Source organism: Sus scrofa, chromosome 4 (assembly GCF_054392235.1).
Source record: "Sus scrofa isolate SSC_HxYL_T2T_F1_AM1 chromosome 4, Sscrofa_HxYL_maternal_Yorkshire_Landrace_v2.0, whole genome shotgun sequence".
NCBI classification, from domain to species: Eukaryota; Metazoa; Chordata; class Mammalia; order Artiodactyla; family Suidae; genus Sus; species Sus scrofa.
The window spans coordinates 207,812-223,401 of NC_139386.1; the positions used below are offsets into that span (position 1 = coordinate 207,812).

The following is a 15,590-nucleotide window of genomic DNA, read 5'->3' on the forward strand; positions in this document are numbered from 1 at the left end:
TCGGTGGCCGGCTGCTCAAGGCGTTGCACCCCAAAGATCAGTTCTTTCCTTTACAGTAGGCGGAACATACACCCTCAGAGCCCTGAGATCACCCAGAAAGCGAAGAGGATGCTTACTGGTCAACGTAGTCCATTTTAGAGTTTAACCCACTGTCCCAGCCCCAACCCCTGTAAACAGGGCCCAGGGTCCACTCTATTACCAGAAAAGGATTTGCAGCGTGCCTGAGTGCTCCTGGGACAAACCCTTCCCTTCGGCCAGCCACCTGGAAACGCCTCAAGGCCACTTCACCCAGAAGGGGAACAGTAAAGCAAGCAGATTATAGTCTAAAGAACCATGGCAGGTGCTCTTTTCTGCAGGAAGAAACACTGCCCTCCTCTTACCATGACCAAGGTCCTAGCCTTCCTGGGTCACTAAGTGTGATGAGTTGCCCAGGGGGGGTGAGGTCTCCAGAAAGCAAGACCAGAAATGAGGTTGGGCCATGCGTATAGGAAGCCACCTGGCATCTAGGTAGGCCCTATCACCAAGGGGGGACCCTGCCACACAGCCCTCAGAGCAGCAAGGGTGACCAGTTCTCATGCATGGTGGCTGCCAGACTCCAGGCAGTGCCCTTCCACCCAGTCTGCTTCCAAACCACCCACACTCCAGTGGTCAGTCAGGCACGGTGGCTTAAGGGAAACACTGGGCTGGGGGGGCTCCGTCTGGTTCCCAGGAAGCAAGTGTCCTGGTCCTGAGGATCTCATAGACCTTCACTCCCAGCTTGAGGCCCCTGGGTCTATCAGCTTTGACCAGCCTGTCAGTCTGCGACAAGGTGCTGGTAACAACTGCCAAAAAGGAAGCCCATCTGTTCTGAGCAACTAGCCTGGTCCTTCATGGCAAGCAGGCACCCTGCTCTCCAGCCTGTGGCTTCCAAATAGTACTGCTGTCCACCCAATAGCACCCACACTCATCCAGATTCTCCAAGTGCTCAAAACAAAGGGTTACAGTCCTTGTGAGGAGGCTTCTCTACTCAGCATGCCAAGTGGGGATGGGCTTCCACTGTTCACTGGTGCATCTGCTCCATCTTCCTCCTCCCTCTACCAGGAACACCACGGCTGTCCTCCTAGCAGCATAACCCTCCCTCGGAAACCACAGGAGAGTGCGGCTTGGTTGTGAAAAGGACAAGCTTTATTGAGCCCCCAGCCCCTAGTTCTCTTTCTCCTGCACAGTCTTGGTTCCTCGGAGACGCCCTGTCCGGCGAGCAGCAATGAGACCCACTTTCCGGCCAGCAGGGGCATCTCTGCGGATGGTAGAGGGTTTGCCAATGTGCTGGTGGTTGCCACCTCCAAAGGGATGCTCCACAGGCTGCAGGAAGAGAGAAGTGGTGTTAAAGTGGGAGAGGCCTCAACCTACCTCAGAAGGGCTTGAGGAAAGACAGGATCAACTGGCCTGTGCTCACCGAACACCCAGTGTCTCACACCACAATCCCCCAGCAGAAGGAAAAGGACACTGCAGGAAGGAACCTGCCCAGTCCAACAGCCCCTGTACATGAATACCCCCCCACAACCACTTCTGGGCAACTTACGTTCATGGCCACACCCCGCACGCGTGGCCAGCAATTCCTCTTGGCCTTATACTTGTGATAGGCACGGCCGGCCTTCAGAATGGGCTTGTCAATGCGGCCACCTCCAGCCACCACACCTGTTGAAGACCACGCACCTCAGATTACCACACCCTGCCCAGCACTGGGGGGGACCTTCCATCAGGTGGAGACTTCCCCTGTTGGGTCCTTGCCAGTTCCCCATCCCCCAAGGGGATCACATGCTCCAGGCAGCCTCAAAACCAAGCAGTAAGTTCCCTTGTCTGTCAGCTGTTAAGTTTCTTCAGGCTCCATAGGATAAACCAGGGCCTCCTTCATATCCTCTGGAATGCCTATCTCGACGCAGGTTCGACAGGAATGGCCTCCCCACCCCAAACAGGGCACCTAACCTGGCCTGCCACATCTCAGCCATCACTTTGCTGGTTCTGTGAGCACACCATCAAAGAGGACCGGGCCGAGTTTCCGTTGTGGCACAGTGGTTAAGGATTCCAACTAGGAACCATGAGGTTGCAGGTTCGATCCCTGCCCTTGCTCAGTGGGTTAAGGATCCGGCGTTGCTGTGGCCCTGGCCTAGGCTGGTGGCTACAGCTCCGATTAGACCCCTAGCCTGGGAACCTCCATATGCCGCGGAAGCAGCCCTAGAAAAACAAACAAACAAACAAAAAAAAGGACCCGGCCTGTCACATACATTCGAGGGTATTAGCAAAAAGCACAATAAGCAAACTTGAGCTGAAACCCTATCACAGTACGTGGCTTTAAGAAAACCACATCCCTCAGGAAAGAGTTAACCAGGTAGAGACAGCAGCAGGAGCCCTGCCTTACAGGCCCTTACGATGCCACTCTCATTCTACGGCCTCCAGCCCTTAAACAGGAACCGCTGTACCCACTTCACAAACGGCCCACACAGACCACGGGGGTGCCTACGGAGCTCTTGCTTCAGGCGAGTAAGCAGCTCTCCTGGCTTCCAGGGCCCTGCTAGCGGCTAACTCTTCACAGGAGCCTCACAACTGCTGCCTTCCACTCACCGACCACAGCCCTGTTGGCCGAGGAGATGACCTTCTTAGAGCCTGAGGGCAGCTTCACGCGGGTCTTCTTTGTCTCGGGGTTGTGGGAGATGACGGTAGCATAGTTCCCCGAGGCTCTGGCCAGCTTGCCCCGGTCACCAGGCTTCTCCTCCAGACAACACACGATGGTGCCCTCGGGCATGGTGCCCACCGGGAGCACATTGCCGATGTTGAGCTGGGCTGCACGTGGAGGAGAGACAGCGCCGTCAGCGGGGTAAGCCGGTGTGTCCCAACTCCTACCCCCAGAAATTCAGGCCTGCGCGGCACCCACGGGGAGCTTCCGCCAAGCGAACCTCAACAGTCGAGGCTTCCGCCTCAGCGTCCCTCCGCCCCACCCCGACCTTGCATCCCAGGCGCGAGACTTACCCTTCTTGCCACAGTACACGAACTGGCCAGTGTGGATCCCCTCGGCGGCGATGAACAGCTCCGTCCGCTTCTTAAAACGGTACGGATCCCGGAAGACCACCTTGGCCAGAGGCGCACCGCGGCCCGGGTCGTGGATGATGTCCTGCAGGTTATGTAGGCATGAGCAGGGTCGGGGGGGGTTCCCCAATTCGCGCCGCGCCCCCACCCGCCTCAGCCCGCACGTCGCACCTTCACGATGCCCTTGATGTAGCCGTGTCGCTCGGCGAAGTCCACCGCGCGCAGACGGGCGGCGCCTTTTCGGTGCTTCACGTGCGCGCGGAACACGGAGCCGGCGCCCTTCCTCTGCCCACGGATCACGCGGCCCATGGTGGCGGTCTAGAGGTGGCTCACGGTCAGCGCCCAGGCGGCCCAGGCACCCCCGCCACCCCGGCTCCAGGGCCCTCGCTCCCTGGCCTCCTCCCTCCATGCCTCGGCACCCCCTCCTCCGGCCCCAACCCCGGCCGCTGGAGTTCCCCGCGGGTCCCAGGGCGGCGGATGGCCGCGGATGGCCCCGAACCGCACCAAAACGTCCTACCTGGGGCCGAGCGCAGCCGAAAGAGGAAAACAGGCCCCTGAGAGCCGCCTTATCTTCCGGGGCGGGGCCGAGAACCCTCAATCTTCCGGTCAGGGGTGGGACCCGCAAGCTCTAGCGCAATGCACGCCGGGACTTGTAGTCGGCCAGCGGGCGCCAGTGCACCCCCCACCCCCACCCCGCACAGGGACTCACTGCAGGCGCATAGAGCTCGAGCTCTGGCAGAGGTGCAGCCTTCGGGTTTCAGGATCACCAAGTGGGCGAGGCCCGGTGGGAGGGAGAGGGGCGCTCAGCTTTCACAGAGGCCTCCGGGCGGGTATTCTCCAGTGAGCAACGAGGAGGCCCCGAGAGGTTGGGTGACTAGTCCAGCTTGGTGCGGCCCACGACCGAGCGCCTCACTCGGGGCTCGGGGTCTCCTCCTGCTTTGACAAGGGCTACCTTTAAAGGAAACGGGTGGACTGATTCGGGGAACGTGCTGGTTTACAGAGTAAAAACACAGGGCCTGGACGACAGAGGAGAGATGTCCGACTCCTACCGGCGCGGGCGCTCTGGGGACATGGGGACTTTGCGCATTGCTGGGTCCTTGGAGATGTCAGAGCGGCCGTACCTAGATGCGGATGTTGGGGCGAGAGAGCCGGGGATCCTGGTCTTTGCTGGGAGGGATTAGGGTGGGCGTGGAGCGCCGGTGGGGTCGAGGTGGGAGCGGCAGAGAGAGTGGGAGAGGGCACAGGTGCGGGAGTCTCGGCTGGGATGGGTGAGACCCCTAGGGAGGGAGCCCTCCTCCTGGCTACGCGACGCCCTTTTTAGGTAGATGGAGAAGGGGATGCCAGCCCAGGAAAAGGAGAGGAAAAAGCGTTTGGGGGTGGGGTGGGGAATCCCCAATAGCTGGGAAGGAGAGGTGGGCGGGGTCACGCTTCTGAAAGGATGGCTGGGGACACGGAGACTCGACACGTGACCTGTCCAGAGCCTGGGGAGAGGTGGGTGGGATTGGAGCCTTGAGAGGGAGCTGCTGGGGCGGTGAGATGGGGGTCTGACTTGAAGATAAGGAGCAAGTCTTCCCCATTGGGTAGGGCACATCCTTCCTGGAGAGGGTTTCTGGAGAAGTGGGAGGCGTCCTTCCAGAGAGGGTCCCTGGAGTTAAGCAGAAAAGGAGGTGGAACCCCCAGTCTGAGTGAAAACTCAGCAGGGAGAAAGGGAGAACTTGGTGACCAAGGCTCCAGGTGTGCAGGTGAGACCTGCGCCAGTGAGGCAGGGAGGGGTCTGGGAGCAGACAGGCTTGCAGCCAGGACTTCAGGTGGTGTGTTTGCTGGCAGGCTCTGCGCAGATGGAGGCAAAATAGACATCAGGAGAAAATGACAGGAGAGAGAAGGAAGGGGGGCCTGGTAGCCACATGCTGAAGCCACAGGGGATCAGAGGGGACTGGTGCATGAGGCCCTGAGAGAGGCAACAGACTGGGGTTGGCAGGGATAGGGTATCAGGAGGCAGCACAGCCCATGCAGGGCCAGAAGCTGACAGACAACTGGGCCTCCTTGGGGCAGGGTGAGGTGTTCTGGGGTCAGCTTGGAATAGGCCTGAAGGACCAGAAAAGCAGGGTGAGAGTGGGATAGTGCTTGGACCTGTCGGCTGTGGAGTCCCTGGGATGGAGGCGGGGGGTTTGCAGGGCCCTCTACGCTCCCTCTGGCCCTGAGCTGGGTGCTAGAGCTGTGGATGCAGCCAGAAAGAGGATGACCAGACCAACTGTAGGCATGTGTTTAGGGTCCTGCCACAGTCTGACATGAGACAGGGGCAGCAGTGCCATCCAGGTGCCCCCAGGGGTATCCGGCAGCTATGAGCCCCATTGTGGGCCCTGAGCCCAGGGAGGTGCTGCTCCAGGGAGCTTGCTCATGTGGGCCCCTCCCAAAGACCTACCTAGAGGGAGCAGGTGTGGACTCACAGGAAGGCAGGCAGGGGTCGGGGGTGGGGGTGTGCGGATACTGTCTGATGTTTATGATGCCTCCTGGTGCATCCTCTTTGTAGAGATGGGAGTACTGGCTGCTGTACCCCTCATGATCCAGAGACCTGGGACTTGGTTCTCACTGGCCTGAATGTTGGCTGCCGTGTGAGGCCACTGAGCCTGGCACACAGCCAGGGCTCTGCAGATCTGGGTCAGCTGTTGGTGGTGAAGGCAGCCTTACTGGGCCTTCAAGAGGGGCCCACCTGCCTCTGCCCCTAGATGAGGGCCTCCCCACAGATGCCTTTGCTCATGCTGGTCAGCTGGGGCACCTTCTCATGCTGTCCAAGGTCATCTCTTCCCTGCGTTTCAAACTTGACTCCTAAATTTTTTTTTTTTTTTCCCAAACCCACAGCATGTGGAAGTTCCAGGACCAGGGATCAAACCTGCACCACAGCAGCAAGCCGAGCGAACCACTGCAGTGACAAGGCTGGGTCCTTTAACTGCTGCACCGCAAGGGAATTCCTCTAGAAGTTATTTATATATTTCCTTTTAAAGTTGCTCTTAAATGTTTCTTGTTACACACACACACACAAGTAACTGGTACAAACTCGATTAACCATGACCCTCTTCTGTCTTGTTGGTTTGGTTCCCCACCCCCAGCATAAGCAGCCCTGAGGCAAATAACAGCATTCTGCTCCCACATCTTTCGTAGGGTTATTGAGAGGGTTAAACGCGTGAATACACACTAAGGGTATAAAGTGAGCCTACAAAATCACCAGGGCTATGCAAATCAACTATAATACCAAAAAAAATTTTTTTTAATTGCGAGGGCTGTAGAAGTCAGAAAGTGGCCAAGCTCAGGCACAGACAGACAGGTGGTCTGAGAATGACCAGAGGGGGCCCTGGGAGGCTTCAAGGTCCTGGGCACCATCAGTTTGTTGACAAAGGTCATGCCGAATGCTGAAGGCATTTGTAATTCCTTTGATTTCTACTAAAAATGAAGGGTTTTTGCTTTTTTTTTTTTTTTTAAGTGTATGGGAACTCGTAAAAATTTCTGGGAGGTGTTCAGACCTCCAAAAACTGTGAAAGGGGTGATCCAAGCCTCCAGTATCTCCAAGGAGAGAAGGGATGCGGGGTAAAACTGGAGTAAAGAGAAATTCACGTATATGTGTATATCCAAACAAAAATGAGGAGGTCCGGTTGTGGCGCAGTGGAAATAGTCCAACTAGGAAGCATGAGGTTGCGGGTTTGATCCCTGGCCTCACTCAGTGCGTTAAGGATCGGCGTTGCCATGAGCTGTGGTGCAGGTGGCAACAACACTTGGATCCTCATTGTTGTGGCTGTGGTGAAGGCCGGCAGCTGTACCTCCAATTCGACCCCTAACCTGGGAATTTCCATGTGCTGCGGGTGCGGCCCTGAAAAAACAAAATACCAAAAAAAGAAAAAAAAAGAATCAGGTCTTTCAAGATGCTTATAGTAGGTGAATACACATGCTGAAGGTTGTATATATACACGTAAACATCTACTAGATGCACATATATCTATATTATTGTATGTTTCCCTGTAACTATCCTGCAATGTGTTTTCACTTCTTTCAACTCCAAGTTATCTTCTAGTGTTCTATGTGACTTTTTTTTAATTTTCTCTTTATCATAAGAGTTTAGTAGATTGCTATTTAGCTTCTAAACTTATAAGATTTGTTTTAACTAACTACATCTAAATTTTTTTTTTTTCCTTTTCAGGGCTGCACCTGAGGCACATGGAACTTCCCAGGCTAGGGATCAAATCAGAGCTGCAGCTGTCCACCTACACCACAGCCCAATAAACCCAGATCTGAGCTGCACCTGCGACCTATGCTGAAACTTGCAGCAATCCCAGAACTTTCAACGCACTAAGTGCGTTTGAACCTGCATCCTTGTGGATACTAGTCAGATTCTTAACCCACTGAGCCACATTTGGAACTCCCTAGCTACATCTAAATTTAATGTTTTATTTTCAGATAACTTCGTAGATTCCCTGCAATACAGGTGTTCCTTTTGTGTGGCCTAGTAGATTTTAACAATTAATGTGCCCTCTATTTTCAAAAAGGTGTAGCCCCTGCTTTTGCACTTTTTTAAAATGAGAAAATTGTACTTAAAAACATTTTACTTAAAAAAACATTTTGGGGGAGTTCCTGTCGTGGCGCAGTGGTTAACGAATCCGACTAGGAACCATGAGGTTGCGGGTTCGATCCCTGCCCTTGCTCAGTGGGTTAATGATCTGGCGTTGCCGTGAGCTGTGGTGTAGGTTGCAGACGCGGCTCGGATCCCGTGTTGCTGTGGCTCTGGTGTAGGCCAGTGGCTATAGCTCCGATTCAACCCCTAGCCTGGGAACCTCCATATGCCGCGGGAGCGGCCCAAAGAAATGACAAAAAAAAACCACAAAACATTTTGGAGTTCCCATAGTGGCTCAGTGGTTAACGAACCCAACTAGTAACCATGAGGTTTCAGGTTTCGATCCCTGGCCTCACTCAGTGGGTTAAGGATCCATCCTTGCCATGAGCTGTGGTGTAGGTCACAGACAAAGCTCAGATTTCAAGTTGCTGTGGCATAGGCCTGCAGCTGCAGCTTTGATTCAACCACTAGCCTAGGAACTTCCATATGCCACGAGTGCAGCCCTAAAAAGCAAAAATAAAAAAATAAACATTATATTTAACATTTCACATTGCATTGCATTTTTTGTGGTGGGGGGGCACACTCGTGGAGAGCCAAAGTTCCTGGGCCAGAGATAAAACCTGAACCACAGCAGTGACAATGCCTAGTCCTTAACCACTAGGCTACCAGGGAACTCCAAAACTACTTAGTTTTAAGACATGGGAGGTGTCCCCTGGTGGCCCAGCAGGTTAAGGTTCCAGCTTATCACTCCTGCAGCTTGGGTCACTGCTATGGTACTGATTCCATCCCTGGCACAGGAACTTCCACCACAGGCACAGCCAAAAAAAACCAGTTTTCTTGGACAATTTTTAAAATACATGTGTAAGCACTTACCTATGTAGATGTCAGCTTGTGCTCTGTCACAGTGTAAAGCTTTGTTGTTGTTGTTTGAATGACCACACCCAGCATATGGAAGTTCCCAGACCAGGGATCGAATCCAAGCTGCAGCTGCAACTGGATGCTTTGACCCACTGCCCAGGCCAGGGATCCGAACCTGCACCTCCCAAATGACCCAAGATGCTACAGTCAGATTCTTTTTATTTTTTATTTATTTTTTTATTTTTTATTTTTTGGTCTTTTTGCTATTTCTTTGGGCCGCTCCCACGGCATATGGAGGTTCCCAGGCTAGGGGTCGAATCGCAGCTGTAGCCACAGGCCTACGCCAGAGTCACAGCAACGCGGATCCGAGCCTCGTCTGCAACCTACACCACAGCTCACGGCAACGCCAGATCCTTAAATTACTGAGCAAGGGCAGGGACCGAACCCGCAACCTCATGGTTCCTAGTCAGATTCGTTAACCACTGTGCCACGACAGGAACTCCTTTTATTTTTTATTTTTGTTTTTTTGTGCTACAGTCAGATTCTTAATCCACTGTGCCAAAGCCCATACTCCTAATGTAAAGCATTTTTTTGTGTGTGTGTGTTTGTCTTTTTAGGGCCGCACCCATGGCATATGGAGGTTCCCAGGCTAGGGGTTGAATTGGAGCTATAGCTGCCAGCCTGCACCACAGCCACAGCAATGCCAGATCCGAGCCGCGTCTGCGACCTACACCACAGCACATGGCAACACTGGATCCGTAAACCCACTGATCAAGGCCAGGGATCGAACCCGAAACCTCATGGTTCCTAGTTGGATTTGTTTCCACTGCACCACAAGAGGAGCATTTTTTACTGTGAATCTCAGTCAGAAAAATTTTGAAACACATGACCCATTGGAGTTACCTCTGTGGTTCAGCAGGTTATGAACCTGACTAGTATCCATGAAGACTTGGGTTCCAACCCTGGCCTGGCTCAGTGGGTTAAGGATCTAGCATGAGCTGTGTGTAGACCTCAGGTGTGTTCCAAATCCCCTGCTGCCATGGCTATGGCTCAGGTCAGTTCCACCTGTAGCCTGGGAACGTCTCCACGTGCGGCAGGTGTGGCCCTAGAAAGAAAACAAAGACATGACCCAGGAGGAGCTTTTTTAAAAAGTGAGTGAAGTGGGTGGATATGTGAATCTCTACTCACTACCTTTGCAACTTGCTGCAACTGATAATGATGTCAAAATACAAAGTTACAAAGAGGAGTTCAAGCTAAGGTGCAGCGGGTTATCCCGCTTTGCAGCAGCTGTGTTGAGGGTTCAATCCCAGGCGGAGGACTTCCTTACGTCCAGGATTCGCCCAAAAAGAGAAAAGAAAAGGGAGGAGGCGCTGCCTCAGAACCCGGTGCCTGGGAAGACGCTCTGGCTCTCCCGTGAACGCGTCTGCTCCGCGGGGCTGCAAGCAGAGTTAAGAGGCCCCGCGTCCAAACATGGGACGGCTGGAGACCGCTCGCCCCGCGGGACCTGCGGGTTCGACCCAGACGCCCCGCCCCGCCCCGCCCCGCCCCCAGCGACGGCTCCGCCCCGCCCCGGAAGTCGAAAGGCACGGCCCCTCAAGCCTCCCAAGCGGCGCCGGCGCCCTTTTCTGGGGGCGGCCCCGGGGTCCCGGGACTCCGGTCTCGGGGCGCTCGCGGGCCGCGGTCCTCGGACCCTAGCCTGGCAGAGGCTATTTCCGGCGCCGCCCTTCGCCTCCCCTCTGTTTTGGGCCTTCGGGAGCGTCTGGATAACCAAAGGGTACAGGCTCCCTCCCTCCGGCTCCCTTCCCCGAGCGCCACATCCCCGGAGCCCGAGTGGTTGCCCGAGCTGAGACTGCAGTTGACGGGAGCCTGCGAGGACCAGCTCTGTCCGGGGATGCGTCCCCCTCGGCCTCAGGCCTGTCGGCCCCTGAGCGCCCGCCCCACACCCTTTCACTCTCACACTGTACCTGTTCGACGACCCCCAACCCCCTCCGCAGAGGAGCCCTTGATGGTTTTTTTGTTGTTGTCATTTTGCCATTTCTTGGGCCACTCCTGTGGTATATGGAGGTTCCCAGGCTAGGGGTCGAATCGCAGCTGTAGCCACCGGAGCCACAGCAACGAGGGATCTGAGCCGCGTCTGCGACCTACACCACAGCTCACGGCAACGCCGGGTCCTTAACCCACTGAGCGAGAGTTAGCCTTTGAACCTAATGGCCGAGAGGCCTTGCTGATCCCGAGGAGAAACGTCTGAGTGAAGGGAACCGCCCCAGAATGGCCTTGCCCCACTTAAGCCATGCTGGCTGCAGTGTAGTCAGCCGGGGGACAAGGTGTCGCAAGCCCTGAAAAACGGAGAGAAGAGTGACCCCTGCTGGTCCTCGGGCCCCAGTTAAATGTGATTCCCCAGGAAGCCCTTCCTGACCTCCATCGATGTTGGTGCCGTTTCTCCCTGCTCTGGGAGTTCCTGTTGTGGTGCAGCGGAAATGAACGCGACTAGTATCCAGGAGGATGCAGGTTCGATCCCTGGCCTCGCTCAGTGGGTAAAGGATCTGGTGTTGCCATGAGTTGTGGTGTAGGTAGCAGATGTGGTTCGGATCCCGCGTTGTTGTGGCTGTGGCGTAGGCCTGCAGCTGTAGCTCCAGTTCACCCCCTAGCCTGGGAACTTCTATGTGCCTCAGGTGCAGGCCTAAAAAGCAGAAAAGAACCTGGTCTGTTTTATTATCGTGATCCCCTGTTTTTTTTTCAACCTAGCACTGTTTTTATCTGATCCAAGATTTCTTTTTCTTTCTTCTTTCTTTCTTTTCTTTTTTTTTTTTTTTTTTTTTGTCTTTTTGCCTTTTCTAGGGCCTCTCCCACGGCTTGGAGGTTCCCAGGTTAGGGTCTAATCGGAGCTGTAGCTGCCCGGCCTATTCCACAGCCACAGCAACTCAGGACCTACACCACAGCTCACGGCAACGCCAGATCCTTAATGCGCTGAGCAAGGCCAGGGACTGACCCCGCAACCTCATGGTTCCTAGTTGGATTCGTTAACCACTGCGCCACGACGGGAACTCCCTTTGATCAAAGATTTCTATCCTGGTTCCAAACGTAGAACTAAAAGCAGTTCCCTATCACCACCAGATGGTGAGCCCTCCCGGACATGAACAAAGCCCGTGTAACGTCCCCCTCGTCGCGTGGAGGGTGCTGTGTGTCCTTGAGATATTCCAGTTGCTTTGTCAGGGTGAGGAAGACAGAGACCTGTCAGCTGGGGCAGCAGCAATTGTCCAGATAGGTCCTGGGCAGACGGCGCTTGGGAGCAGGCTGGCAGTGCGTGGTTCTGTTGTCCTGTGCATTTGCAATGTGCACTATCGAGGCAGAGGCCCACCAAGACTCTCGAATCATCTGCAGTCCATTACACTCATGTTTAAAGGGCTCTCCTACCAAATGTCACCTCACGAAATCATAATCACAGGTTTTCTGTTTACTGATGCCTAAACAGGACCCACTATACAAAGTAGCAGCCACCTTGGAGGCTCAAGACCCACTTCAGAGACCCCTACTCAAACACAGAAACTCAAGGAACGATTGAGGAAGGGCTGTAGACCAGGGCCCTGTGCCTGCTCTGCAAACACCTAGCCAGAGCAGAATGTATTGCGTGTGTGTGTGTGTGTGTGTCTGTATGTATGTATTATGTATTTTGGTTGTGCCCGTGGCATGTGGGAATTCCTGGGCCAGGGATGGAACCTACATCACAGCAGTGACCTGAGCCACAGTACTGACAGTGCTGAGTCTACCTACTAGGCCACCAGAGAATTTGTCTTGATTTATTTATTTATTTACTTGTTGGTCTTTTTTTGAGGGCTGCACCCGCAGCATATGGAGGTTCCCAGGATAGGGGTCCAATGGGAGCTGTAGCCTCTGGCCTACACCACAGCCATAGCAACTCGGGACCCGAGCTGTGTCTGCGACCCACACCACAGCTCATAGCAACATCAGATCCTTAATCCACTGAGCAAGACCAGGGATCGAACCCACAACCTCATGGTTCCTAGTCAGGTTCATTAACCACTGAGCCACGACAGGAACTCCTCGTTTATTTTTAAATAACTTCCCCAACCACAGAGGCAAAACACATTTGTTAACAAATAGTGAGTCTTGGAGTTCCCGTCGTGGCTCAGTGGTTAACAAATCCAACTAGGAACCATGGGGTTTCAGGTTCGATCCCTGGCCTCACTCAGTGGGTTAAGGATTCAGCGTTGCCGTGAGCTATGGTGTAGGTCGCAGACACAGCTCGGATCCCGAGTTGCTGTGGCTGTGGCATAGGCCAGGAAGCTACAGCTCCAATTCAACCCCTAGCCTGGGAACCTCCATATGCCGCGGGAGTGGCCCAAGAAATGGCAAAAAAGACAAAAGAAAAAGAAAAAAGACAAACAAATAGTGAGTCTTGAAGAAATCAGAAAAATAGAGGAATTCATGTGGTATGTGTTCAGTTCCTGGCTCAGTGGGTTAAGGATCCCGCGTTGCCAGGAACTGCAGTGTAGGCTGCAGACACTCTCAGATCTGGCGTGGCTGTGGCTATGGCGCAGGCTGGCAGCTGCAACTCCAATTCAACATTTAGCCTGGGAATTTCCATATGCCACAGCCCTGAAAAAAGAAAGAAAGGAAGGAAGGAAGGAAGGGAGGGAGGGAGGGAGAGAGAGAGAGAGAGAGAGAGAGAGAAAGAGAGAGAGAGAAAGAAAGAAAGAAAGAAAGAAAGAAAGAAAGAAAGAAAGAAAGAAAGAAAGAAAGAAAGAAAGAAAGAAAGAAAGAAAGAAAGAAATCAAGGAATGAGGGAAGGGAATTCTGGGGTGAAGGTGGCATCTTTTAAAAATACATTTTATTTTCATTTTTTTGGCCACACTCGTGGCATATGGTAGTTCCTGGGCCAGGGATCAAACATGAGCTCCAGCTGTGGTCCACACCATAACTGCAGCAATGCCAGCTCACCAACCAGCTGCTCCACAGCAGGAACTCCAGGGGGTTGTCCAGGAGGTCCTCCTGGGAAGTCCAGGGGCGTGGGGGTGAGATGCAGGGAGCCACTTCTCCCTGGGACCTGAGGCCGGCAGCTGGGGTGGCTGCGACGTGCTTGCCTCACATCTTACCCTTTCCTGACTCTTCTCGACTTGGGCAGTCCTTCTGAGGGACGAGGATGCCCCCGAGGCTTGGGCTCCTGCTTCTGCCCCGAAGGGCGGTGCCACCCCTGATGCCTGGACCCCAGGTGAGCGCTTCCTTTCAGCCTGCTGGCTGCCTTCAGCCCCAGCCTCAGCTTTTCAGTTCTGAGCCCCTTTGCAGGGAGTCCTAGGCCCACTCGTGTCACCCCCATTCCTTCAGGCGTGTCATAGGGATGGAGTCTGCAAGCCCAGGTTTGGCCCCTCCCTTTGCAGCCTCCCCCCCAGGAAGGACTCTGCTGACTCCTTTCTGAGGTTTGCTGAAGCAGAAGGAGGCTGCCCTGGGCCTTCTGTAGCCCTCGAGCTTCCAGGGTCCCCGTCCTTCCCGAGCACCGGCTCCATCCTGGCGAGAACAGTGAGCCCCTCCTCGGTGCACACTGCCTTGGGCCTGTCTGCTGGGAATTGAGAACCGGAGCAGACCAGGGCAGAGGCTCAGCCATCAGCATATCTGGGGTGCCCCCTCCCCAGATCGCTGAGAGCCTGCAGAGGCATGAGGCCAAGGTTGAGAACCCCCCTCCCGCTGGTGGCTTCATGGTGTCTGCCTTGGGGAGTAGTAGGGTGTCCCCTCTGTGTCAGGCCCTGGGTGTGCAGCAGTGACCACACAGACAGAAGCCTTAACTCCCAGAGCTGAATAGGTTCTCTGAATGTTTCTAATGTGGCCTCCACGTTTCCTGCCCGGACAGCCCCAGTCAGAGGGTTTATGGTTGCAGGAGGCTGCTGTTTGGGTACGTGGCTGTGTACTTCGCGGGGATAGAGTGGAGTTGCCTGGCCCCTGACCAACAGGTGCTGCACAGAGACGGGATGTTAGAGAAACACAGGCACGTGTCCTTGCAGGTGAGGCTCTTGGTTGGTCCTAGGACTGAGCTCAGAGACAACCCTGCCCTTTCCACTGGCTGTGCCGGGAAGTTGGTTCTTTTCCGACAGCAAAGCCATATATGTGTGGAAGGGAAGCTCTCCACCTCCCTGGGGCCACCTGGAAGCTCTCCTGCTCCGGGGACCCTCTCTAAGTGCCATGGGGGCCCCGAGGCTTCTAGCCAGGGGTCTTCCTCCCTCCTCCTCCCTGACTCATAATGCTCTTCTCTCTGCACAGGCTTCAGCACCAAACTGGTGCTCATCTCCCTCTTGGAGCAATGGCCCTGATTGTGCAGGCAGCTGAGAAGCAGGGGACCAAGGCCAGCCTGGGCCCATGTGAGGGCCAGCGGGGGCGGGGGGGTTGGGGGCTGGTCCTCACACAGCTCCTTGCAGGTTCCTGGGTGCTCCCGCAGTGAGAAAGCGGTGCATTTAGCTCCTCAAAGCAGGGTCACGTTTCCTAAGAAATGCCCTGCTTTGAGTCCACGATCACTCAGGACAAACTAGTACAAATTGCCCAAGGGCATGAGCGTGCATCCTGGTGCTCAAGGTGTCAGACCAGGTCTTGGGGGCTGTCGATGTGTGGGGAGGCCTCAGCAGGGGAGACCCTTGAGCAGCTTGGATTCTCCCAGGTCCCTGTAGGTTGTGTGCCAGGGGCTCAGCTTGGCGCTGTGGAGCCTGCAGAAAGGGAGTGGTGGCCTCCAGTCTGTGGGGCTGCCCAGACAGGACCCTGACATGCTGGCTGCGGAGTGAACTGTGGATGAGCTGGGGGAGGTGGGAGCGAAGAATGCAGGGCCCGCCCTGCTCCCAGTTTGCGCCTCAGTCCTTGGGGCTGAGCCAGCCTCCCACTGTCCTTAAGCCCTTATTAACTTTTTGGCTCCCTTTTCTCATCCAAAACCTGATTTTTTTCTTCTTTTTTTTCTGCTCCACAGCATATGGAGTTCCCAGGTCAGGGGTCAGCCAAGCCATAGTTGCAATCTATGCTGCAGCTCTGGCAGCACCAGATCCTGAATCCACTGTGCAGGGCCAGGGATTGAAGC

At 54.9% G+C, this 15,590-nt stretch overlaps 1 protein-coding gene across 2 annotated transcripts; it reads right to left on the reverse strand.

Moving 5' to 3' along the window:
• Window positions 1-1,142: 1,142 nt before the first annotated feature.
• RPL8 (ribosomal protein L8) lies at window positions 1,143-10,646 on the reverse strand. 2 transcript variants are annotated; one of them, XM_085021593.1, is made up of 7 exons: window positions 10,486-10,646; window positions 3,773-4,015; window positions 3,235-3,381; window positions 3,007-3,148; window positions 2,602-2,820; window positions 1,562-1,677; window positions 1,143-1,341 (listed from the first exon to the last, which is right to left on the reverse strand). In XM_085021593.1, exons 3-7 carry the CDS (start codon window positions 3,370-3,372, stop codon window positions 1,183-1,185), a joined length of 774 nt encoding a protein of 257 aa, XP_084877719.1. In that variant the 5' UTR covers window positions 3,373-3,381; window positions 3,773-4,015; window positions 10,486-10,646; the 3' UTR covers window positions 1,143-1,182. The 2 variants fall into 2 exon arrangements, with proteins under 2 accessions (XP_084877719.1, XP_005655354.1); XM_005655297.4 differs by lacking the exons at window positions 3,773-4,015; window positions 10,486-10,646 and adding an exon at window positions 3,581-3,659.
• Between the last annotated feature and the right edge of the window lie 4,944 nt (window positions 10,647-15,590).

Coding starts and splice junctions, on each gene's coding strand:
- RPL8 (XM_085021593.1), bottom strand. CDS start 3,372: ATGGGCCGCGTGATCCGTGGGCAGAGGAAGGGCGCCGGCTCCGTGTTC. Junction 3,149..3,234: donor ACATCAAGGGCATCGTGAAG/GTGCGACGTGCG, acceptor CATAACCTGCAG/GACATCATCCACGACCCGGG. Junction 1,678..2,601: donor GGCCAACAGGGCTGTGGTCG/GTGAGTGGAAGG, acceptor GGTCTTCAACAG/GTGTGGTGGCTGGAGGTGGC.